The 24,948-nt window shown below is 46.4% G+C and overlaps 2 protein-coding genes across 8 annotated transcripts in view; both read left to right on the forward strand.

The window, feature by feature from the left end:
* Nucleotides 1–20,558, forward strand: part of LRRC56 (leucine rich repeat containing 56) — a 91,848-nt gene extending 71,290 nt beyond the window's left edge. For all 7 annotated transcript variants that reach the window (XM_068944662.1, XM_068944666.1, XM_068944668.1 and 4 more), the window contains 7 exons: nt 4,650–4,827; nt 7,688–7,888; nt 9,631–9,695; nt 11,110–11,240; nt 12,207–12,397; nt 15,039–15,420; nt 16,223–20,558. In XM_068944662.1, coding sequence (XP_068800763.1) covers nt 4,650–4,827; nt 7,688–7,888; nt 9,631–9,695; nt 11,110–11,240; nt 12,207–12,397; nt 15,039–15,420; nt 16,223–16,415 — 1,341 coding nt within the window. In that variant the 3' untranslated portion in view covers nt 16,416–20,558. The remainder of the gene's footprint in view (nt 1–4,649; nt 4,828–7,687; nt 7,889–9,630; nt 9,696–11,109; nt 11,241–12,206; nt 12,398–15,038; nt 15,421–16,222) is intronic.
* Nucleotides 20,559–23,323: 2,765 nt separating this feature from the next.
* The window catches only part of RASSF7 (Ras association domain family member 7), a 30,057-nt gene continuing 28,432 nt past the window's right edge, over nt 23,324–24,948 (forward strand). The window contains exon 1 of the mRNA XM_068944672.1: nt 23,324–23,431. The gene's annotated coding sequence lies outside the window, so the exon portion shown is untranslated. The remainder of the gene's footprint in view (nt 23,432–24,948) is intronic.

The following is a 24,948-nucleotide window of genomic DNA, read 5'->3' on the forward strand; positions in this document are numbered from 1 at the left end:
AAATCAGCTATTCCTTCAAGGGTGCTTCCCACACATATTGCTTAGCACTCAACTGTGTGATATAGCATCTGCCAGCATTGCAAATTTCATTTCTTCTTGCTTTCTGTAATCAGCCTAGCCCCTTTCCTCAGTCACCAGTGATGAGAGGACAGGCGTTTCAGTTTTGTTTTGTTTTGTTTTTTTAATTCCCTCAGTTTTTAGCAAGAAAGTAATATTTTCTCAGTCCTCTTTCTGCCACTGTTCCCAGAGAGAGTTTTCTGTCTCCATACTAGCTAGCCAAAAGCCTGAGTCTCAGACTGTCCCAGTCCCCAGACAGCTTTGGCCTCCAATAGACAAACACCTGCGCTCTGTTTGTAACAGCACAAAATGGGATTCTAGAAGATTTGTGCCTTAGTGCTTTTCAGCTTCTTCATTATCTTCAAGAGCTTTCTTCTCAAAAACATTAATTTAGGAAGAAAAATAGTTTGGTTCCCTCAGGAACACGTTACCTCCCTTTCTGTTTGGGAATGGCACAGATGCAGGCTAGTGGGACAGCTTTTAGTTGTTATCTGGAAGCTCAGTGGCAGAAAATATTGAGGTTTGCTGCAGGATGCCAGCTCCTCCATCCCGTGTTTGAGAAGTCCATGGCAATGAAAATTGATTAGGCTGTAACAAAACCACTTTCCCTCTATAATGGAAGCAGTGTCTGCCATGGGCAAATTGAGCAGTCTGGAGAGCGTCGTGACTTCCCCGAGAACGTGCGTAGGATTTCCTCTTGACGTGATTGCACGGGCCTTTCCCTGAGGTCCAGCCAGTGCCAAAACCGGGAGAATGCCGTTTATCATTTGGCCAGTAGGCACCCCTTCCCACTGCCTGCAGTGCAAGCAGGAACCTAAATAGAAGACCAAGCTCTCCTTCATCACAGTTCTGCAGCAAGGAGCAGGGACCCCAGCTGTATGGACCTTTCTAGCCTGTAGGGGTCTTCCCACAAGTTAGACAGTAGCTGGTATTTTTCTTTCCTGTGGGATGTGCCAGTTGTGGTGTTCCAGCTGGATAACTCTCTTCCCTCAAAGGACTTTGGCATTTCTGTTGGAGAGATCTCCATGCCAACAGCAGGTGCTCCAGGTTCACCACGTTCAAAAGTTGAACTCTCAAAAGAAGGATTCTTGTGATTACTAGGAAAGGCTATGTGGTAGGAATTGCTTGTTGCCCTTTCCCTTCAAAAGGTTACAATGAAATGACCAAAAAGAGCTTTGTAAAAGCTGAAGATACAAAATATATTGGTTTACCCTTTGCATACTGAAATGATAGAATCAGCTCTGTGAAGGTATTTTGGTAAGGACATGAGATAGTTTGTGTTACAAAGATGGAAACAAAATAGCGCATGATCTGCTTTGGGTTTCAGGGCACGCAACAAAAAAAAGTAAGAGCGATTTAATGAAGAGACTCAAAGCTATTATCTGCTTTACTCTGTTTCACTTTTGTCTGCTTCAAAGAACATGCTGGGGATATAAAAATAAGCATTTTGGCATCTACTGAAAAGATAAGCAGAGGAAAATTAGAGTTTAAGAAATTTGGTCAAATAAGACTGTTCCTCATTTTTTTTCACATAGCGTCAAATGCATATCATCAGATGGTAGTTTGTAACAGTGTATGCTATATATAATGGCTAAGGTGTTCTGGAAGGTTATAAGGCATACATGTACTCGCACATACGGACATAAATATGTAATATACAGTATTCTCCAAGGGTGGTACGTTTCCTAATGGCACCGTGAGGCACTGATAATGCAGAGGTAAGAAAGCAGACCAGGAGCTGGCAGGCACTGTGCTTCCACTGTCCCTTGTTCCATTGCTTCCCGCTTTATTTGAGTAGTCGTACCCATACAGTTCATTCCTATAAAAGGTTGGCTTTGATATGTCTCCTGGACTTAAACTTGAAAACTGAGGTGTTATCTCTAAAACTCAGTTGTGTAGTAGAAATGTGGATATTTTAAGTAGTCACACTTTTTAGATCCATGTGTTTGTTAGCCATGTTTGGATGTAATTGTTGGCCTGATCATATCCCTCAATAAAGGAAGCAGCACAAGGTAGTACTTCGGTTATCATAATTTTCCTCTCTGGAATCCAAAACAAAGTATTATATATTTTCTTTCCTGCTTTGAACTGATACGAGTGTAATTCAGCAACCACACTTGTAACTATTTATAACCAAAATGATTTCTCCATTGACATTTCATCCCTTACTGAAAATGCAATCATGAGAGGAAAAAACAAATATTCCTACAGCAAGGAAGCACTGCTTCAAGCAGACAAAGCATGCCTATTTACTGTTTTTACTCCCACTGAGACGAATACAGCGCTGTTTCTGGCACTTTCTTATCATAGTTTACTACTGCAAAAACTGTGCGGTATTTCCTGACAGGATAGGAAGTCTGTTTCTACTCCCTTGGTCGCTCAGGCAGGCTCAACAAAAATCATATCTTTGGAGGACGTAATTTTCACTTGGCATCTTGAATCCTTAAACATATTTGCAATAGGGTTATGTTACAGTTGCCCTTGATTTGTTTAGCTGAGGAAATCAGAATTTGTGGGATGCTGCAGTGTAACTGGACCTCAGAGAGGAGCAGTATGTGCCCTCCTGCCCGTTTTTATGCTGAATGGCTGCCTCTACTTTTTTGCAAGTAGTTGTGTTCAAATGCTGACCAGAATTTGCTGGGAGACTCTGTGCAGTGATATGTTTTCCCTTGTGCCGTAAAAGAGGCAAACTGTAAAGGAACTGCTCTTTCCCACCCAGTCCCTGTGTTGGGAAGCTGTTCAGCCCTGAGGTGGTTTCAGAGCCTGCCCTGCCCTTGGCTGCTCAGAGCTTCTCCTTGGGCCATGTCACTGTCTGGGTTTCAACTATAGTGTTCACAGTTCTTCAGCATGTAGAAAAATCACTAGAAATACAGGAAAGGGTACGTGTGGTCTTTGTTTGGTATACCCTAGGGGGCCAGCTCTTATCCTCAAGCTGCTTGTTGTGTTGTGCCCCGTACTACAGCTCTGTAAAAGTGTTCCTATTTATTTACTTTTTTATCTACAGAGTGGCCCAGCTGGATTTACTGCTCTTTCTTCAGGTTGCCTGCTTGCTTTCTGTAATTTGATTTTTAGATGAGCTCATCTTCCTCTGTTATCTAAACCAAAGGCAACAACCTGATGATAAATTCTGCAGCCTCTGTTGCAGTAATGTAACGCGAGCGTAACGTGAGACTTCTCTCCGACAGGGCATGGCTATAAATTGGCTGTAGCCCAGATACTGTTCAGAGCACACGTGGTACGTGGTGGCACGGTGATTGGTTGACTCCTTTTCTAATTTAAGATTAAAGGCGAAGTTAGAGAAATTTAGTGTCTGCCATTTCTTAACAGCCAACAAATATATGCTTTATTTGGTGATTTTTGCTCTCCCAGCATTGGTGCTGTATTATGTGGAGGGATGGAGTACATAACTGTCCGGCTACCACAGAAAGACTTCTGTTTGTGACAAATCCGTGCTGAATGAGGATTTAGCTTTCTGGGGTTTTCTACTATTGCATGTAATGTTGTAAGAAGCATAACATTTATCCGGCTCAAATAATTGATTTATAGGCATTTGGTAACGTTTAGGGAAGCCATCCATTCATATTCTGCCACTAGCTTTGCGTTCTTGCTTTATACTTCTTTAAGTAGAAAGAAATGCATGAGATCACCGTCACTGCTGCCCTGTTGTAATCTGAGACTATTTTAACTGAAAATATTTCCATTGCAAAACTGCAAGACCCAGTCTACCCTGAGGTATTGCTAAATTTTCTCAAAGTCAAAGGTACCACGTGGCGATATCTTTCTAATGCTGGAATCCTCCAAAATGGCCCAACTCACAGTATGCTTTGAGCGTAGTTATAACTGTTCTTGACTGACCTTGCTGCTCAGAGATCCCCAGCATTGAGAGGTGCTCGGGAATGATTTCATGTGTTATGCAGTTAGCTGCACCCTTTCTTTCCACGGTTGGTGTCCCAGTGAGCCCCTGTGCATTGGGAGTGATCATGGAGTTTTTTCTGTACTCAGAAGAAACCCAAGTACAGTCTGTTTTAGCATCCTGTGCACCTGTGGTTGGCATGCAGCTTCTTGCAGAGGAGATCGTGGTTTGAAAGAAATCATCTCTTCCAGTGTCATACAAAATCACACATGGAAATTCTGAAATCTGCCCCAGAAAATCAGTGCAGCTCATTCGCTCTAGCTTGTTTACTGATGTGCTCCCAAAACCAGGGAGAAGGGTTGGCCATGTGTTGTGGGTGCTCAGGCTTTCCATGGACATGAGTAGCTTTCTTCAGTTTCGTACTATATACGTAACAAAGATAAATACCAAGGTCATCAGTAAATAAACAGCAAAGGAGCCTTTGGGTGGGGATGGGTTTGTGCTACTCAAAGCACGTTCACGATCAGTTGGAGTAGAGATTACATGAGAAAGCAGGGTGAAAAGTAACTCCTGATTGTATTTCATTCTGTTGAATGAGGCGGTACAGGAGAGGAGAATACTCTTGGAGGTATTTCAAGTTATGTGGCAGTCATGCAAATTGAACGCTGCTGTATTGCTGGTGGAAGTCTGCAGTCTGTTGAATAAACTGTTCGAGTGACCACCCTCTCAATTTTTCCAGGGACCAGATTATAATTACAGAGTTGAAGTGAAAAAACTCATTCCCCACTTGGAATATTTGGATGAAATACCAGCCAGCCAAACTGTTATACCTCCTTCTAAGAAGATGAATAAGGACTGGCTAATCATCAAGGAATCCATCAAGGAAGGTGGTTTTGCTGGAGATATTTCATGGTTGGGTATGTCAAGTTTCCTATTGGGGTCAGTTTTTCATGTTGTGATGCGTGAATAAGATGAAGAGAAAGCAAGTCTCTTCAGAGCCAAACGTAATTATGGGGTGCAGGGAGAAGGACATCGTCTTCTTTAGTGAGTTCCAGCTTCCTCATTTCCCAAGTACAGTGCAGGAATCATCTTCCTTGTAACATGATTTCACTTCAGACCTTTGATCGACGTTCTGTGCGTTCACTCAGGCTGTGCTCTGCACTTCTTCCTAGGCTGTGCCTAAGCCTCATCGCCAGTGCGTGGCTCATCTGTGGCCCTAAGATGGTCAGTGGGCTCCCTTCTGTCCGAGATGTGCTCCGTCCACTTAAGTTCTAAAGATTTGTAACAGTGCCTTGTAAGCAAACCATGTAAGCTGCCCCTCCTCTGGGAAGCCTCTCCAGAGTGGACCAGGCTGTTAGTCAAGCCCTGACCTCATGGGTAGGCTTGCGCTGCTAAAGAAAGAGATCTGTGCTCAGCAAGGGGTTGCACACAGCTTTGCATGGGTTGGTGCTGATGTCAAAACTCAGGTGGTAGTGAGGGTGGACTCTGGTCTTTCTTGGCACCGTAACTCTGTGGCCACTCAGGCTGCCCTTGTAGCCAGCAAGGCCACTGAGCCCCTGAGCACTTGCCAAGTGCAAGGAGAGTCTCAGAGTCCTTATGGCCCTGCAAAGAGGGGCAGGACTTGTGCACCTCTGTAGGTATTCTTTAGCTTTCAGCACTTGTTTTCAATGTAGATGGTAAATCTTGCATAGTTCCCACTAAGTAGTATGAGTTTTCTTTACAACCTGCTGCATATTCTTAGTGCTGCTTGTAAGCAGCTGGTGGAGGGGGCTTGTGTGATGGAGAAACTTCAGCTGGCATCTAGATCTTCCAGCAACATGCTGAACTAGGGAATACAGCCAGAATGGCCTTGAAGGCTGGTTATTTCTTCCCAAATTAAGCCCTGAGATTACAGACTGAAATGAAAGCTGTCCTAAGCTGAGCACCAACATCAGAAAAACGCAAGTGAGTTCTAAAGCATCAAGCAAATCTCCGCATTAGCTGGGAATCTGGTACTTAGCGTTCATTCTGCACAACTGAAAGAAGCAAAAGCTTGGACGTGAATGTTTCAACACAGCTGTTCTCAACCCTTTCCATGGCAGCAGTCAATCCTATGTAGCTTGGATGTAGCAGGATCTCCTACTCCAGTTTAATAATAGGAAAGGCAGTTTGTTCACCACTTCTTGATGGCAGCTACATCCTAGCAACTGAGATTATGTGATCTTGTAAGAGATCTATTCTGGTTTTTTTTGCCTCTGTGATTAAATGCATTACATTTCATTAGTATATAGTAAATGGTTTACAAATAAATCTGTTGTCCCCTTGCTTGTAGCCTCGGTTATGATTCAAGTGTCCGTGCTTTTACATATCATGCTACATGCAATTTACCACGTACCATTAAATGTTACAAAGCATTTCCTATAACTGCTCCTGTTGCTTCCCATTAGTGTGGGCAAGGCAGTTGGCTTCCTGACCCCCACAGTTGTGGTATGCCTGCCAACTGTACTCCATTAAAAATTTAGTTTGTTTTGGAATAAGTACATACGTTTGTCATTTATTTAATCCCTGTGGGTCCAAATCATTAGCTGTAATAATAGTTACGGTAGGGAAAAATGCATTAAAACCTGATCCCTCAGTGATCCTGCTTTGGCAACATCAGCTCTGGATCAGAAAGCTAGTTCATATAGTGGGCCAACAGAAACAACAGGGAACCAGCACAAAATTGGGAATTCTTGTTGTGTTGTAGTATAACCAGGCTTCTGTTGTTGCCTTCAGCAATGAACTGATGAGCTTAGATGATTAGGTTCAGACATCCCCATGTTTTTTTCTTCCCTATAGCAATGTTGATTCAGGTACTTTGCATGTGCTGTCTGTTTCATGGTTTTGTATTAACTGCTATGGCTAGGATATTTTTAAAGGTCCCTAACACTGAGCTCTTAAAGAAATGGCCGTATTATTTCAGTGCTGATTGCTCCACTGTGGAGCTGTTAGGTGCTCAACACTTTAAAAAGCAAGCTATTCATCTAGGAACTGAAATGCAATTTATTCTCCTATGATATGTTGGCTGCGCATGCTGCTCTTACAGCTGTGCCTTGCTCCCAAAACTGCATGCAGTCGTGCAGGTAAGAATTCAAGGCTACATTTGCCTTCACTAGCTTTTGTATAATCCGTTTTGGCCTGTAGCTTTATGAAAACTCAATTATCACCTTTCTTTCTGTGGTAGAGAAAATATCTGTCTCTGAGGCAACACTGGGAAAAATCTACCGCTGCAATTCACAGATTTCCATAATTCATCCTATATGGTTTGTCCTGATTGACTAGCGGCTGTGGTAAGGTGGCTGTTACCATCTGCACCGTGCCTATGCACTGAAGCTATATGTTTTAAGACTCAAAGCTTGGGCTACGCTTCTGGCAAGGGAGGAAGATTGCCTGTAGTGGTTCTGTGAGGGCTGGTGGGCAGCAAGTGAGAGGCAGGGGAAATAGCAGAACTTTGGACGCATCCAGGCTGAGCTGCGTGGCAATCAGAGGCTGCTGGTGGGCACAGAGCTGTTCCTGACCCCTTCCTCGGCCAGCAGCAGGTCATTGGCACCTGGGAGCAGGAAGAGGAAGGACTGTGATTTAGTTGGGCATCTTTAAATAATGCTGTCTCCAGAGGGTAACTGAGCGGGACCGTGTGCGGTGCCTCCGTCCCTCACAGCTCCAAGCATGGAACAGCAATCACTGTTTTGGTAATGTACAGTCCTGGTGTGGTTTAAATCCTGCATGACTATGCTTGCACTAGTGAAATCTCTCTTTCAGATTCATATCTTGGGGCAGTAGCAAAGCAGCCTGGATCCAGTCCAAGACCCCCCACAGCTTCCAGACCTGGGAGTGCACAGTGGCTTGCTTATGCAGGGCAAGCTAGCAATGCCCATCTGCTGTACGGTAGCTGTCCTCTTCCAGATCCCACTGTTTCTGATGGCCTGTTTCCGGAGGATGACTCCAGTGATTTGACATATGGTAATATATATATATATATATATATATTTTAATCCTGTTCTTTCCCACACCTCCACCTCCTTCTTATGTCATTAGTGCTGATGAAAGCCTGGGCTTTGGATACCACCCACCCATGCTGCTGCTACATCAGGTTCAGCATTGGGGTTTTTTTGTTGTTTTTGTTTTTGTTTTTTTGCATGAGGCTTACTACTCTAGACTGGATATTGCTTCATTTTCCCCTGAAGCAAGGTGGAAACCTTTTGGGTTTCTCCCCCCCCCACCCCCGCCCCATACATTTTATGTTGCTATGTCTCCTGAAAGCCACATACTACAGTGGCTCTCCCTTGCTGAAGTCGCCTGTTTGTTAAATGCTCTGCCCTCACACCTCATCAAAAGCTGTCCTGATATCCCTTAAATTACGCATCAACCTTGCTAGGGCTCACTAAAATCTAGCTTACATGAAAAAATCTGGGCACGCTTTATTCAGTCATGCAAACATGATCTATACAAAGTAGTCCTCTAGAGAGGCATCGGTGGTGCATGTTCCATCGTCATTAGATTATATGTTCAAAGATGCAGTATGCATACTCCAGTCTCAGATTATAGCAGCATCACTGCTGCCAAAGAGTACTTTCTTTTGGGTTTCCAGGACTGTGTGCCTCAACGAGAGGAGTCAGTTCATTGACTTCACATACCTGAGCTGAAGGCGAGCCCAAAATACAGTTGTACCACTTTGTGCCCTGGCAGTCTAGCTTTGCTACCTGGGAGTACTGCCAAGTAAGCAGAGAGAGGTGAGGATGGAGGGCCATATGCTGTCCTGGCTACTTCAGGATCACTATAGAGAAGACTAACAGTAGTTGCACCCTTGCTTTTCTCGGAGCAGATGACAGTGTGGACATGACAAAGGGCAAAGAAATAAAGGTAGAAAGCAAAGACGTCTCTGAGAGCTGCTGGCTGGATTCCTAGGGTCAGCTGGATGGGAAGGGAGGTCACTTCTGTTACAATATTTTAGGCTTCCCAAGGCATTCTTGCCTGGTCCCTGAGAAGGCCTTCTTGATTTTGCAAGTCCGTCAGCTCTCTGGGTACAGATTAGCTGGGGAGATGGCGTTTGCTTTCCTAGCGCTGTGGGCTGCTTCACCCTGAATGCCAGTCCCACCTCAGTTCTCTGCTGCAGGTAGGACTTGGCAGAGTGAATCTGATGAAGCATGCTGTGTTAACAGCTGAGTGCATTTTCAGAAAAGTGAATGGAAACGGAGTCCAGCTTGCCAGGGAATGAGACCATAATTTCACATGCACCTTTAGGTAGCTAGCACTACCAGAAGAGGTAGCTCCACCCAACATTCACTGTTTCTTCCTGTCCCTTTGCTACCTGGTCTCTTATTTTGTCACCAGCATCTGTATGACCACATGGAGAACCTGATTATGGTAGAGATCCAGCTGAAAACAACCTAGTGAAATGAAGAAAAGCATATTTAGTTTTAATTTGAATCTGCTGCCTGATCTGGCTTACCATGTGGCCACCCAAGCGTTTGCACCAGCATAGTAGAGGAGGCAGGGCAAGAGTAGAAGAAAACAGATTCTGGTAGAAACAGAGAAACTGCTTCTCTTAACAGCAGTATCAGGCCATCACAATTGAGACTGTGAACCTGCACAGTAAAATATGACATCTTTCTATAAATAGGAAGCAATTTGGACTGATGTCAAAGAGAGCAAAATTTGTTGTACGCCGGAGTAAAATATTTTCTTTGTTCCTTTTTTCTTAGGATTCAGCCAAGTTATATGTGGGAACCCTATCAAGGCCCTTCGTGCAAGGAGACAAAAGCTAGGTGTATGTTTTTCTTGTATACTACGTGTTCCTGCCTGGCCACCCATGTAAATCCTGTGATAAGCTGAGTTCCCACTATGGTTTGTGGGGTCTCACTCTTCTGTGGTACAAAAGCTTGCGAAAAAGCCATGGACCTTGAAGAGGATGAGTCTTGACGGGTGTGTTTCCCACTTTGTGTTCCCTCACGCACATGCCATGAGCTCCCAAATGCAAATTGAGGGCAATTAGTGGTAAAAGCCAAACCCAGAAAAATGAACAAATTGCAGGAAGAGAACAGGAAGAGATCCAAGGCACTGTTAGTACCCCAGTTCTTTGCCACAGAAGGCTGTGGGATGAAAAGATCCAGGTGATCCTGAGAAGCGGAGAAAACACAGAAGGATTCATGAGCTGGAAGACAGATAGCTGAGGGACTCCCTACCCTGATGGAGGATGGTGGGAGTGCTCCGTGTCTCTTGTCTGAGAAGGGCAATAGAAATCTGAGAGAGGAATGTCAGTCAAAAACAGTGACAAACAGTATTGTGTCACTGAATAAAAATATCACCAGGTATTGCTTGCAATCTCAGTTCAGAAACAGAGAAATAAACAGTGGGGAGAATTGTTTCTTTCATCAGAAGGAATAAAAAACTTCAGCTGTAAAGAAACACATGAAAATCGCGTCAGCTGCTGGTGGCACATTTCGTATCATCTTGCCTGAACAAAATGCAAGGCAGGATTGCAGGATTTTGGCCCTTTTTGTGTAACAGCTATTAGGCAAAAGCTTTTTCATGTTTCCAGTTTCTTTGATGTCAGTATAAATACTCAGGTTGCTAGTGCTGCAGGATTGTTCCTCTTGACTAAATGAATGTAAAGCCAAAGTTCCTCTCTGCATTAGAGAAAGTGCATGTATAGGGCACCTGTATCACTATGCTATCTGCAGCTTTACTTCATGCTGAGAACAAAAGGTAAAAGAACCACTAGGATGAATGTGGCCCTCCTTTTTTTTTTTTTTCTCCACTGCCACTGCCCAAACACTGGAAGCTTTTTTGAATCAAATTTGAACTCTTGATTGAATTATTGTGCGTTATAAAGTAGAATGTGAAAGGGAACTGATCAGTTCTGTGTTACTGATCTTAATATGCATATTGGCATAGATGTTACTCTTAGGCCTATTTAAAGGAGAGCTGTACAACAGTGGGATATAAATCGGATTTTCTTTACTGCCACCCTAGGTTCCTCCCACAGACCTGGGTTCCTACAGGTGTAGTGGTGCGTGTGATTGGGGCACAGAGCTTTTTTAAACTGAAGAGTAGGAAAATGGTAAGAGGTGATCTGAAAACTCGGGAGGAACAGCAGACTTTGCCTTCTAAAATCCACAGCCTGGAAATGGAGCTGGAGAGAGTTTCTGAGTTTCTCAAGACAACTTCTGTTATTTTTGTAGCCATCTGCCGTGAGCCCTTTGAAACTGTGCAGTCTGAGGGGGGAATACTCTCATGCCTCTGAAGAAGAAGGTGATCTGAGCCAGGAAGATGTTTTCACTGAACTGAGAGTGTGGAGAGAAAAGCATAAACGGTGAGAGTGTGAGAGAAATGTAGACTGTTGTGCAATAAAACAGGGATTCGTTTTCTGCCTTAATAGTAAAATAAACTCTTTGGCCACCTGGTGGTGGTTTCACGGGATAGCCTTTCATCTTCTACCTCCCTGTCTCGGCAGGCAGAGACAGCAGCCCTTATGAGCAGTTCTTCCTGCTGGAATATCTGTGGGAAGGGCAAAGGAAAAAGAAACCCGAAATTCTCTTCTCTCTCTAGAGCAGGCTAAAGACTAGCACAGACAGGGTGCGCTTACCTGCTTAGTGAGTGCAAGGAGATGACTTTTGGCTGTTAGGATCTTCTTGGTGCTATCAGTGCTCACCTCCAGGCAGTGAAAGAGGTGAAAGTGCAGGAGGGTTTTCAGAAGCATCACGTTGACCTAATCAAATGAAAACTTTACTACTGATTTCAGAGGGAAGTAGAATTAGGTCATTTTTGGTTATTCCTGCTCAGCTTGCCTGACTGTGTGAAGAGAGTGAGTCTCACACCTGGCCTCATGCAGTCTCCTCCAAAGTCTACCAAAAGACTGCTGCTGTCTTTGGATCAGCCCACTTTATGGGCAGAATGTCTTCTGTTTTCCATGTCTGCTGTCTGTGTAGTAGTCCAAAGGCTGAAAGGAAAAAGAACACCATATTGAGATTGCCCCATCTCATAGATAGATGAGTTTTTTGGAAGTGAAAATGGCTTTATTTCTCTGAACTTGTTTCACTGCATAACCCATTTCATTGGTTAACTTAAGGATACTTTCAGACAATCAGACATGGGCAGCTTAGGTGCATGATCCGTTTATAATGATCTTTCATATCTCCAAGTAAGTGGCAAATCAGTGGCTGTGACTAAGTTTACTATCCTGGTACTTGCCTCTGTGTGGTCACACCAAGCTGCACTTGCCTTACTGCATGTTGGCAACTCAAAGGCTAACTAAAGGTTAACATTTAATGTTGTTCAGGTGCCTGCAAGTGGTTCAGCAAGAAAAGTCCCCCCAAGTACTGAAGGCAACTCTTAGTGATGAGGAAGAGGATGAAGACTGCAGCCTGGCTGACAACTGCGAAGATGAATTGAGGAAGACTTATGATGAGGACCTCACTGAAAGGATTTCACTTGATTCTTTCCGTTCCTGTCTTTCCCAGTCATCCTCAGGTACTGGACCCAGTCCTCTGAGGAAGGGTTGACATCACGTAGTGACAAATGTTACTAACCACTTTCAGACAGCTGTTTTAGTATCTGTGATGTTCTATAAGATTTTGTTCCTGTGCTGTCGAGCGGTAATTTGGAAATGTTAGCACAGAGCCAGACTCTAAATAATCCACTCCAGTTTTCAGGTGGGACGTGGCAGGCTAGCTGTGTCAATCACCAGCTGATATATTTCAGCATAGATAAGTAGCATTAAGAGGAACAAAGCCGCCTCACACCAGTTCAGAATTCGGTGTAAAGGGAAGACATGCCTCTTTCTTTTACCTTCTGTAATTAATTTTGGTAATGCCAGGTGAGTATAAATACTGTCATTCCAACTGGGTAATGTTTTACCTCCTGGTTGGCACTGATGCAAATAATGCCTGAGTTAATGATTATGGTTCAGTTGGGCAACTGGGAATTCTGGGAAGACATGCATCCAAAAGGGTGCATTCGGTAAATAGTTTAAAAATAAAGTATGCTCTTTTACCCAGGAACAAAGCCGAAGAGCTGTGGAATTACGCTTGCATGAATTCCCCCTCTTCTTTACTTGTTGAATATTATACTTCAGGATCTCAGAAACTTTGGTAATGATTATTCCAAATACATATCAAGTAGAGGAGTTTAGCAAAGGACGGCTTTAATCTATTCCTATAGTTAATAATTACTTTTTTTTGCCTCAGTAAATATTAGCATGTGAATTCTGTTTTTACGTGTCTTTCAAGGACAAAATGGATTGCTTAAAAATGAAAACAGTATTTATAAAATATTAAATTCTTAAAAGTCTCTATGTCTAAACAGTAGCATAAACAGTATCTCCCGAACAAGAACGGAATCCGTTTGGAAAAACCTGAAGAAACGGCCTATTGACCCATGACCAGTCAAGTCTTAGATTATGATCCAATGATCTCTTTAGATTTCATATGATCTTCTTTAGATTTTATCTTTTGTATTTAATATGATATCTTTAGACTGAATATAATTTACTATGGCCTTATGCTCTCTTTAGATTTAATAGACAACGCCCCAAAACACATCAGGATGTGCTGGTGATGTAGTCCACAGGATTGTAAAAGTGAATGGATGTGCATGGTTGTGGTTGTGGAGATCTGTTAGGATTTGGCTACAAGACTGATTGAGTGGTTGGAAATCGAGTGGTACCTAAGGGGAGGGGAGAACCACGTCCCTATATCACAGGTATCTGGTCATAATAACAAAGATTTATACAAGATAATTGCAAACACAGTTGCCAGTGTCCACTGTCACTAATGGACATACGTGTTTTAGGGAGCAAGTACCTGATGCAACTTTAGCAACCGATAGACTTTATTCAGCAAGGCAGTTAAGAACGTACTTGACCTCTGTGACTTGAGACTATGTTGGAGTGCAAGATTTGTAAAAGTATTTAAGTGCCTCAGCACTGAACTTTAGAATCGTGTCCTGCCCAGTGTGATTTTTCTGATTCAGATGATAGAACTTGTTTCTGGAAATAATCCTTCTGACAAGGAAAGAACAAATCATCTGAGCAAAAGCATTCCTATTTAAAAGTGTTTCTTGCATCAGGTCTATATAATCTGCAAGCTTTGGAAGTCTTGAAGTGTTATTTCAGGCTCTTGAGTCAGGCATACCAGTCTTTCAGAGTGTCTTTACTTACAAACAACCAACCGTACCAAAAACCCCATCAAATTTAGACATTTTAAAAGCATATATTATGGTGGAAACTGTTCGGTGTAAATTTTCTGTCAGATTTTTCCTAAGCAGTAAAATACATCTCAGTCAATTAGGAGGTACAAAGCTGAATTTTCTGTCCCTGTGTTTTAGTGGCTCAACTACTCCCAAAGCATTCTTTAGATTGTGTTCCTACTATGAACTCTGCACATCAGGCAGTTAGGTACAGTTAGTTCTTTTAATATACAAGAGCAATTGGATCCCTGCTATGTATAGAATGATTTTAAGGATTTGTGCATGCACATGTTATATTCATAAGTCAGCAACGAGATTCTTCTTACATGTTGCACCTGAGGATTTCATGGGCTAAAATCTGAACAGCCAGAGGAAGAGCAGGTAGACTGCTGTTTCTGTATGTAGGAAAATATTTCCCTAACATTCAAGCACTTTCCTTCGTTTTAAGTCTAATCTCAAAGCCTTATTCCTACACCTCTGTATCTGATAAAAATGCAGTTCCGCTGATCTGTGATTGGTTTTGCACCTTGAACTTCAGGGAGCTGGATGGCATCCTCAGGCGTTTAAAACAGGTCAAGGCAACACTGGTCGGGAATGGTGCAGGTATGGCTGATCCTGCCTTGGGACAGGAGGGTGAGTGAGATCAAGAGATTTGGTCTGTTCCTCTTAAGCTGTGCACAGCTCGTGAGCCGTTTGTGTGATTGGCAATCACATCGCCAGTAGTGCTGGCAGGGAGGTCACCAAGTAAACCGAACCCCTGGCTGTCAGAGGAAGCAGTCCAACAAGGGCAACGTCACCGGGTGCCATGCGACGCGCCTGCCCACCCAGCTCCGTCACACAGGGTTCTCTAAAACCTTCTGCTCACTGAGTCGGTTATTTAGGAGTAAGGTGAGCCTGTAAATCACTGTACTTCCCCATTTTTCAGATTCGTCACGTACTCAGGAGTGGACAGTGTTCTCCAACCCAAACCGTTGTCTAATTCCTTCTCCTCCAAAAAGCCCTTCGCCTGCATCTGTACTGGGTGTTGCAGCAAGTCCCTGGAAAATGAGGAACCACAGGGTAAGACACCTAAAAATACCCAACCGAGAGGAGGACAGGCAGCGGACGCAGCTTTGCCAATCGAGGGCTGGTCGAGAAACATCAGCTGAGCCTCTGGGCGAGGAACTTGCTCTCCTGAGCCTGCACAGCGCACCTGCTGTATGTGAGGCTTTCCCTTCCCAATCACAAGGGCAACACCAGCCTGGTGGGAGCACTGGCAGGCTGAGACCTATTTCAGGACCAGCAGCTGTTGGATCAACGAGTGTCAGGTACGCACGCTGCCGGCAGCTCTCCCTACAGGATGTCTAGTAAAAACAGAACGGACTTCACAGCAGGAAAAAACATACTTCTGTGTTGTCTCTGGAATCTCCTGCCTGTTCTGTAAAAATAACTCCTTTTATTCATGCTGGCCTTTATGTTTGTGCTAAAGCTAAATGAAACATTTGCTTATGTTACTCATAGCTTGAATGTTGGAGATACTGTATTTTCTTGAATAACAGTCCAGAATCTCCTTGTGTCCTTTCTGCTCCACCCCCGTGTTTCCCATGCAGGGCCGTTATCCATATCTACTGTAGGGCTCTGGTAGTGGTACCTGTTCGAGACTCTCCTTGGGCAGATACCGGAATCAATTGCTAACATGCCATTATATTTTTTCCCTTGAAACTTGCATCAATTCATGGTAGAAAAAGCTCTGGAAAATAGGGCCCTTTAGAAAACAATGTAGGTGTTAGTTCAGTATCATATGCACATAAACATGGTTATTTCTAGACCCTCTCACTGTGAGATTTGGACCCTCTCATTGTAGGGTTAGCATCTCGTTACTTCTCTGAAGAGCTAGAACTGAAGAGTCATAATACAACATCTTGATTTTTACGTTAACCTAGTTATTACGGTGCAGTGTACACACAGAGCGTGTGCCTTGTATGGAAAGATGGTGTGCCTTGTACTGCTCCCAGTCCTGCGAGTTTTTGGTTCAGTTTTCAGATTGGGAGACCACAGAGCCAACGGGGAGAGTGCAGATGCCCAGATTCAGAGTGCAATTTCACCCAAGTGTTTCTCTCTTTTCCCCAGGCCCACCATGGATAAGAATGCACCCAGAATGATCAGCCATCACCAACCAGTCGTACACTCGTCCACAAGAACCGCAGGGAAGTTTGGGCTGACGAATGCAGCTTGGCCCCTGACTGCAAGGGCTGTGCTGCAGAAGTTGCCAGACAGACCCAGTGTCTCGACAACATCTCAGAGCAAGACTCCCCAGTCCTAGAAGACAGCCCACGCGGCTACGTGTGTTGGAGCCACGCACACAGCAGTCTTCAGTCACTGGATGCGTTCCTTACGCTTGAAGGACTGATGCTATCTTTCAACTTTGTCTGCAAGCTAAACACAGAGCTGTGCAAGCAGAGCGCTTTAAACAAATGGCATGATTTGCCTCAATTAAGGCTACAGCTGGTCAGAAGTGCTTTCTTTAAAGAGCACCTGCTGATCAACATAACAGCTAATCAACCTCTTATTACAGAAAACACAGTTATTTTTACAGCTTTCATGTACTAAAACAGAACAAGTCTTTAGTATATTTCCACTTTTTCACATCATGCCCTGCTCTGTGAGTAAGGGCAGCATCACTGTGAATAAGGCAGTGATAATAAACCAGACAGGGCTTAGTCTGCAGTTGCCAAAGTGGGCCAGAGAAGGTGAGGGACATGGGGCATTCCCTCTTACAGTCGGTAGCCTGGTCTAGAAATGGCCCTGGCAGTGTCTGCTGCAGTCCTAAACATTTAACATGCAAGGTACAGAGGCGAGAGTTCAAGGGGAAAAGATGACCTGAGCATGTTGCAAGGCAGAGGTGTGTTGCCCATGTCCCCAAAAGAGGAAGAATCCAGCATGCAGGATGCCGAAGTGGTTTCAGAGCTAACACCCTCTGGCCCTGTGGGAGCTCAGCCTGTTTGTGATCATCCAGAGTCCCTGCTGTCTGCATCGCTATGGGTGGGAACGCTGAAGAAGTGGCTCATTATGCATTAACGTGTTTATCTGCTCATTAGCTGCCTGGAAGGACTTCTCACGTTGCCTGTGGACAGGCATTGCATATCAGAATTTCATAAGTAGAGATGACCTCTGTAAACAAGTTGTGTTGTGTCAGAGCCTCCTTTGCGTGTGCCTTTGGGGTAAATTTTCCACTTCTGGTGTTTTTAGATCAAACAGACTTTACAAATTCTGACTAAATTACTTTAAATGATACAGCAGCTAAGACGAGGTAGGGGTGTAAGGAAACATCTCCTGTTTTTCAATAGGGTATTTGTTTTATAGGTGGGTGAGATTCAAAACAGCTGTTTTAGTGACTGCAGACTGTGAGATACTGATCCAAGTGAATAGGCCTTACAATTGTATTGATGCAGTCTGAAGCCAAGCATCATCACATTTTTTTTCTAATTTAAATTACTCTGTTAGATATCTACCTTTAAATCAGTTGATAAAGCAGTAATTACATGATGAGCGAATGAATTGTTTGATGTCATCTTTCTACTGGTCAGCTTAAAGGAAACGAGCAGAATAACAGAGAAAGCCCAAAAACTTCATCTTGTCCTGGTGTACTTGCACCAGTTTTTCCTACAAAACAGTTTGGAGGCGGCAGCCACTTTGCACAGTCTCAGTGGGCACTTGAGGAAACCAGCCATCAGAAGCATTAAAAACGATGTGACATGTGATCCCATGAAACACTATGGATGCAGGAAGGATTTCCAGTCAGATATTGCCCAACAACAGTGCCTGTGTCATTAAACTGGCTTCTAAAATTGACTGTTTGCCAGTGCCACTTGACTATGAGCCAGAAAAAAAATCTGACCTTGTAAAAGAAAGAAGAAAGTGGCAACATAATTTTTGGAAGTGCTCTGCACTCTCCCTGTCTGCTTGAAATCTGCAGCCCTCTCTGACACTCAGCACTGGTAACAATTAGGCCCTTCTCTATGGCAAGGGTAGTATCCAGTGGGTGATGGTTAGGACTGTGTTCTCCAAATATTCAGAGGGGCGATATTCCTTCTCAAGTTGCATGCTTGATTTCAAAGCAGCAGAAAAAGCATAAGTGGGTTTTTGTATATGGAAATTGGGCAGCTAGAGTGGTCTGCACCTGTGCATTTGCAGATGCAAATGCGTCCGGGTACAGATTTCCGGGTACAGATTTGGAAACTACTCTCAAAAACGTCTATGAGCTTTTTTCTCAGCAAACACAGATTGGCTCTGTTGGTGCAAGGAGCTGCTTTGTGGTGGTGGAGAGGGCATGGAGAAACGATCAAAAAAAAAAAAGTTTTTTTTGTCCTTGAATTGGTAAATTACCATGAGCTGCCTGACAAGGGGAGAGGAAAAGAAGTTTGAATAATATACGGTTGGGTGTCCTCCGAGCAGTCCTCTCTGTCTGCTTTTTGTCACCATTTATGTAGTGAAAGAGACCCCAATACAGACTGTCCTGCTGCCTGTCCAGTCTTCTCTTCTGTCCCAGAAGTTCAGAATTGAACCAGCAAACCCTCTTCCCAAGCTCTGCTTTCACACGTGGGAAATAAGAGCCTCGTCAAAAGTGTTCTTGCTCAGGGTTTCCTGCTTTAACTTCCCGTCAGATATCCCAGTGGTGACTGTCAGGGGTGCAGGCAACGTGCGACCTTTAAAAGAGCCACCCCAGCCGGTACTAACTGGGTGGAACAGCCGACACGCTCGTGTGCCCTGTATGGGTGTACACAATGCGTATGAAAAGAATCGGGACGTGATGTCCTTTCTACCTATCGGTTACTGCATCAGCTGGTGGGACGGTATCCTCACAGGGGCCTATTGATAGCGACGGGGAATGTAAGACGGGAACTCGAAACCATATTTGGATCGAGTGCTCCTCTGTCCAGTCAGTGCTACTGCAGGGACTGAGGTACCTGGGGCTGCCTTGGAGGTGCGAGAAGTGAATAGGTTAGCGTGAGCATTGTGGCATGTTCTAGCAGATGCAAAATGTTTGCTCGAGTGGGACTGTCCTGCAGCAGAAAGCAGCACTTCAGGAGCTGGGGGCCCTGGGATGCACTGGGAAATGTTTCCAGAGCAGTATCCTGATGCCACAGTTCCTACTTTAACCTCTGGGTTATAGGCAGAAAAGTGAAAGCACTGGGCAACTCTGTTCTCAGGCTGTTTTCAGCTGACCCCACAGGCAGGGAGGTCAGGGTGCCCCTGGGGCATCGGGCTGATCTGGGAGCCATGCTGGGTGTCAAGCCGCACTGCTGGCTGCGTGCCCAGAACACACCAACAAGAGGCAAAAGGACGATGCTCCCCCTCTCAAATAACAACGCTTAGCTCTTGCAGGTTGCTTTCCAGAGGTGGATCTCTAGCTATGTTACCAAGCAAGGCAGGGGTTGGTATCCCCACCTCAGGGATACAGAGGAAGATGAAGCGACCGGCACAAGTCTTGGCAGCAGAGCAGCAGCACAGGTAGGAATTACGACTTCCCTCCATGCGTACATCTTGCTAATGCAGTTCTCGGTACGTGAAGCTCAGCAGGTAGCGGAGCCAAGCGGTCCTGTCAAGAGATGTGGTTTTTGCATGCCCTCTTCATTGCTTCCTTTCTCAGGGATCTGACCTACTGAGCGATACGTGCAAGAGCGTGTGCTCTGCAGTTAAACGTGTAACCAGACCCAGCCTACACTGTCGAGTATGGAGCAGCAGGGAGCCTTGTTAAAAGAGAGCAAGCTTGTGATCGCAGCCTTGTGATCGCAGCCTGACCTCTCAGGGAAGAAGGCTGGTAGTCTCATTTCTGGTGACAGCAGGTGCACCCGAGGTTTCCCAGACCTGCCACGCTGTTGTCTGTTACGGTTTCCAGAATCAGCAAAATAAACAGGGCTGTTGCAAATCTTATCTGCAACTGAACTGTAACAGATCCATAGAGGAAATTCTTGCTCTGGTTTTAGCCTCTGCTCATTCACCTTCCACCTTTATAATCCATAAAAAGTAAAAGCTAGCCAGGGCTTTGATAGGCTAATTAGAAAATGTCAGGCATGGCAGGCTGCATGTGAATTAGGTTCTTTTGGCCCACAAGGGAAATAGACGAGGAGTTTCATAGTGGGTTTTCTTGCCACTGTTTCCTCTGTTGAAAACCTGCATTGGCCCCTTGAATATGGAAAAAGTCATTTAGTGAATGAGCTTATTCCCATCTCTGCCTTTGCAGACTCTATTAATATTTAGCTCAGCAGAGTCCTCACTTCCAGCTGGATGTGACCCGTCTCAGATGTACATAACCAGACTTTGTCTCTTCATTCTTGCAACAGACCAGGAACTGCTGATGCCTTTAAGCATCTCTCTGAGTTAATGGGATTTGCTACTGGCTGCCAAATTGATATTTAGTGTGTAAGCAGGAGAGAGGGGAGAGAACTGCCCCCCCCCCCAACCTATTAATAAATCAGTGCCACAGGGAAGAATTTTCTGCCAGAAATTAAGTCTCTTTGGAGCGTGCTACTCCACAGCTCTCTGGGACTAGGTGCTGCTGCAGATGAGACGGGTTGTACCTCCTTGGTCACCGCGCGGCGGTGGCTGCTGTCTTGTCCTTTGTGCTGCCCTTGAACAGCCACCCTTTGGGGTGGGAGCAGCTCTGGGCATGTTTGCTAAGGGAGGGGGTTGTTAGCTGCAGGGAGCGGGGCTGTGAGCAAGGGGAGAAGGGACTTGGCCCCAAGCGACGTTGTTACCGAGTCAGCAGAACTCAGGAAGTGCTCAGGAAGCCTCTAAGCACCACTTAACTGGCATCCTGAGAAGAGCCCTGCTGGAGCGGATGGTACTTCCTTGCATGCTTAAAGGCTGTACTGAGGCGGAGCCTTAAAAAGGGATCCAAGGAAGAAGCAGGGAGCTGCGTGCCAGCTAGGCCAGGTCTTGGGTGATACAGCTGCTTATTTTAGTGTCTAAAAATCTTTCCCCCTCCTGAAGGGAACATGTCCAGGGCAGTATTTCACCCAAACAAATGGCAAATTAAAAATGACTCCTGCTCAGACTGGCATTGTGTTGTGTGACCGCCAGCCCTGCAGAGCCCGGCCTGTCCTGGGGACCTGGGAGCACCCCGTTTGGGACAGGCCAACAAGGATGCTAGCCCTGTCGAGCGTCCCCCGTACAGCTGTTGTAACAGTCCACCTCCACCGCAGAGCTTGTTGCTCGCTGTGCTCGTTAGCAAGGCAGTTACTTACTCTTACTGAAAGCTTTGTAGACATGGGCTGCTTTGCGCTCGGAACAGATTTGCGTTCATTGCTGGACGAAGAAGAGATACTTCCTTTGGCTGCCAAGGAAGAGAAAACCCAGGAGACGTTCAGGAAGGGAAATTTTGTATGCATCCATCTTGTTTAAATACATACAAATTCCAGGTCAGCTCTAGATAATTTCTAAGGTTGTTTCTTGGATTGCCACAGTGTTGAGCGCCCAGTGTGCTTGGCCTCATTGCTACGGGCAGTGTCTGCAGCCGCAGTAAGATATTGTCACTTCTGGGACGTGATTCATCTAACATGGACACCTAAAATGAGTCAGGTGGTTTGTGCTCCAGTAGTGCCACTCTCTCCCTTGCTAAAGGAGGATACTGGACAGCAGCTAGACATCTGCTTGGTACCGTTGATGACAGGTGAGATGAATCTTGCCCTGGGGCAGCTTTCTTGGTACTGATACTTCCAGAGTATCCTGGCCGCGTTTTTACTGTCAGCAGCATCTGACCTCTCTGAATTTCCAGTGGGGGATACTGGCAATGTGAACTTAAATGTCTCTCCTTTCCAGGCTGGAGCAAAGGATGCAGCCTTGAAGAGTGGTGATGATCAGGGAATATGTTGGAACGGGCATATGCCTGCATGCATGGATCTATGCACACAAGCCACATGTGGGAAACGGACGGATGGAGGTTTACCCGGCTGCATGTGGCAGCACATATCGCTTCAGCCTGTTTCTGGTGAGCAGTGTAACAGAGAGGCCCTGCCTTCCCTCTCGGGACGCTCACAGCGCTGTGTGCAGGTGTGCGGTACTGTCTGGTGTCCTGCCGCATCCGCGAGGAGGCCGCATGTCGCTGCCGGGGACAGCGCTCCCCTCATTTTAGTGCCAGCGACCTCCCTGATGGAGCGGGTGGGGGGAGCAGGCAGGGCACGGCAACTGCAGGACATGCTCTGGGGTTTTGTGTGTATTGATGTGGACGTAGGTCTGCTGCCCAGCAGGGCAGCGACAGCTGGCTGAGCCTGTTCAGTGCCGAGTGGTCGGTAGCACAGGGACCTGGGCATCCTGCTCTGTCCACCCACCTGCTGTACAGGAGGAGCGCTCCGGTGAGAAGTGGATGGTGCTTGAGGGCATCTTTCTCAGTTTCGTCTTTGTTTTCCTCTTACCACCTTTGGGATGATCTGACTGGGTAGGCTTGCTGGCAGGGCTGTCAGAAGAGCTCTTCCTTTGGCTGTGAAAGACAAGGTCAGCTCACAAGCAGCAGCATTTCTTTAAACCTTCCTGTTCACTTCTTCTGGTGTTTCCAGATCAAACTCAAATATCCAAATGAGTATCCAGAGCCTGGGCTGTGCTGGGAAGGCTTCAGACTGTGCTGCTATGGAAAGGAGCCTGCCAGAAATGCGATTTTACTGAGTGATCCTAGGCGCACGCTCTTAGGTTTCGGCAGTCTTCCTTGCTCTAGGAGCCTGGCTCTGTCCAGTTAAGGCCTGCAGTGCCTGTAGCTGTGTGCTGGGGAGGATATTGCCTCCCGACCCCTGCCACCCCCAGCTTTCCCCACTTCTCCCACACGCAGCAGCCTCCCCATAGCGCAGCTTCCCTGCAGTCTGCCTGAGCTGCCTTCTGCCAGGGCCGCTTTCTCCCTGCCTGCACCAAGGTGTGAACTGCAGCTGTGGCTTTAACTGGGCATCGCGAACCCTGTGGGTCATGGGGGCTTCCAGGCAGCCTGCAAACAGTGACCACGGGGCCCGCATCCCAACGTCTCCCATTGCATGGGAGAAGCCCCACAGAGGCTCCTTTTGCTTTCCTGGTTATATATGTTTTGCTCTGTTTTTTTACCTGGTTTTCAGTGCTGCAGAGATGCCTGTGCTCTGCCTGTGAGGAAGCTCAGCAGCTGCTCTCTGGTCTGTCTCTTGATCGAGTGGGAACTTGTCCACTGAAAGGTCCATCTTATCATTGTAGGCGTCTGCAGCCACCATGTGTCTGTGTGGAGCTGTGAACTCCGACAAAATCTTGGATAGCCCAGGTGGAGTGAGAAAAGAGGGAGAGAATTAATCTCCTTTGGCAATTCTCATCCCCTTGTGGCGCAGCCAGGTGGGTTGACTCTCGTTGGTGACCCTGCAATGCTGCCGGCTGCTGCACCAGCTTGCAGGGCTGCCAGCCGCGCTGAGGGCAGGGAAGGGCACGTCCTGGCAACGCTGCACCAGGATTGTGCCCTCGTCATATCTCCGGCCGAGGGAGATGGGTTTGGCGCCTGGGCCCGCGGGGCAGAGGGGCTGTAATCCTGCCCTGGGCTGCCACAGAGCTCTGGGGCTGGAGGCCATGGAGTAATTGCTGGCCCTGAGAGCGCTTGTCTGGGAAGCTGGTCTCAATTTTTAAACATAATTGCGCCCCATCCCTCCTGAGCAAACACTGCAATCCTGTCGGCACTAATTGATATTTGTTTAGGCAGAGAATAATCCTCCTCCTTCTTAGGTGTAAACGACACCCCAGCTCAGGTCTTTGAGAGGCTGGTGCTGCCTCATGGAAACTGCCATATGTGATTAATTGGCCACGAAACAGGAAGATGCTAATCAGCTGCTGTACAAGGCTGCAGAGGCTGTTGTCTGTAATTACCCATCCTGTCTAGCAGCAAATGAGCTTGACGGATGGAAGAAGTCCCTGAGACAGCTCCACGGTGCCTTTCACGCCCCCTCGCTGCCTCCATGCACAGCCCAGCTACTCCCGGAGGCAGGGACTCAGCGGCTTGTGCAGAGCGCCTGGGAGCTGCCTGTCACCCGCACAGCCCCGAGATGCTTGGAAGGTTTTAACAAACAGCTTGGTTTTAGCAGCGCTAGTTCAGCTGTGGAGCTGGGCCAGAAACCTGGGCTTGGTGTATGTCATGGGAAAAGAGCGGGAGCTTTTCTCCAGGCTGCCCCCTGGGTGGCTGCCGCAGCAGCACTCCCCCTGCCCAGGCTGGCAAACCTGCCGCTGCCCTTCCACGTGCCGCAGGAGTGCAGCAGGGACTCCCAGCAAAGGGTGGCTCTGCGTGCCTTTGAGAGGTCCCCAGACTGCCTGTTACTTGCTAGCTCCCCCTGACAGCCAGGCAGGCTATGGGTGCAGCTGGCCTGAGCGAGGCCACCCAAAGGAGGGGGGTCTCATGGCGTTCATGCCTGCTCAAATGCCCGTGTCCAGCCCCCTGGGCTCTTGCCAGGGGAGGACCATGCTGCCCTTGCCCAGCGCCCTCACCTGGCCTTGGCAGTCTCTGAGGACGGTGGTGCACTCTGGGCCTGCTCGGAAATACTGACTTGCCTTCAGCTTGGCATCTTCAGCGGGCTCATGGGTGGAACTAGTCTCTGCAGGCCAGACCTAGGGACAGGACAGGTCCTGGTGTACATATCTCTATGCCAGCCCAAATGAAAACCAATGACCTGGGCTTTGCAGGTGGACCAGACTCAAGCGCAGGAGAGGGGACAGCTGCTCTGCTTTCAGCCAGGGACCTTTGGTGGCCAGAGCAGCCATAGCTCAATGCTTGGTAACGCATGTTCTTCCTACTCCTGCCCTCTTCCAACCCAACGGGACCTTCTGTGGGTTCTGCACACTAGCCAAGGGGGTGCCTTCATCTGCTGTAC

The sequence above is a fragment of the Struthio camelus genome, chromosome 5 (assembly GCF_040807025.1).
Source record: "Struthio camelus isolate bStrCam1 chromosome 5, bStrCam1.hap1, whole genome shotgun sequence".
In the NCBI taxonomy this organism is placed as follows: domain Eukaryota; kingdom Metazoa; phylum Chordata; class Aves; order Struthioniformes; family Struthionidae; genus Struthio; species Struthio camelus.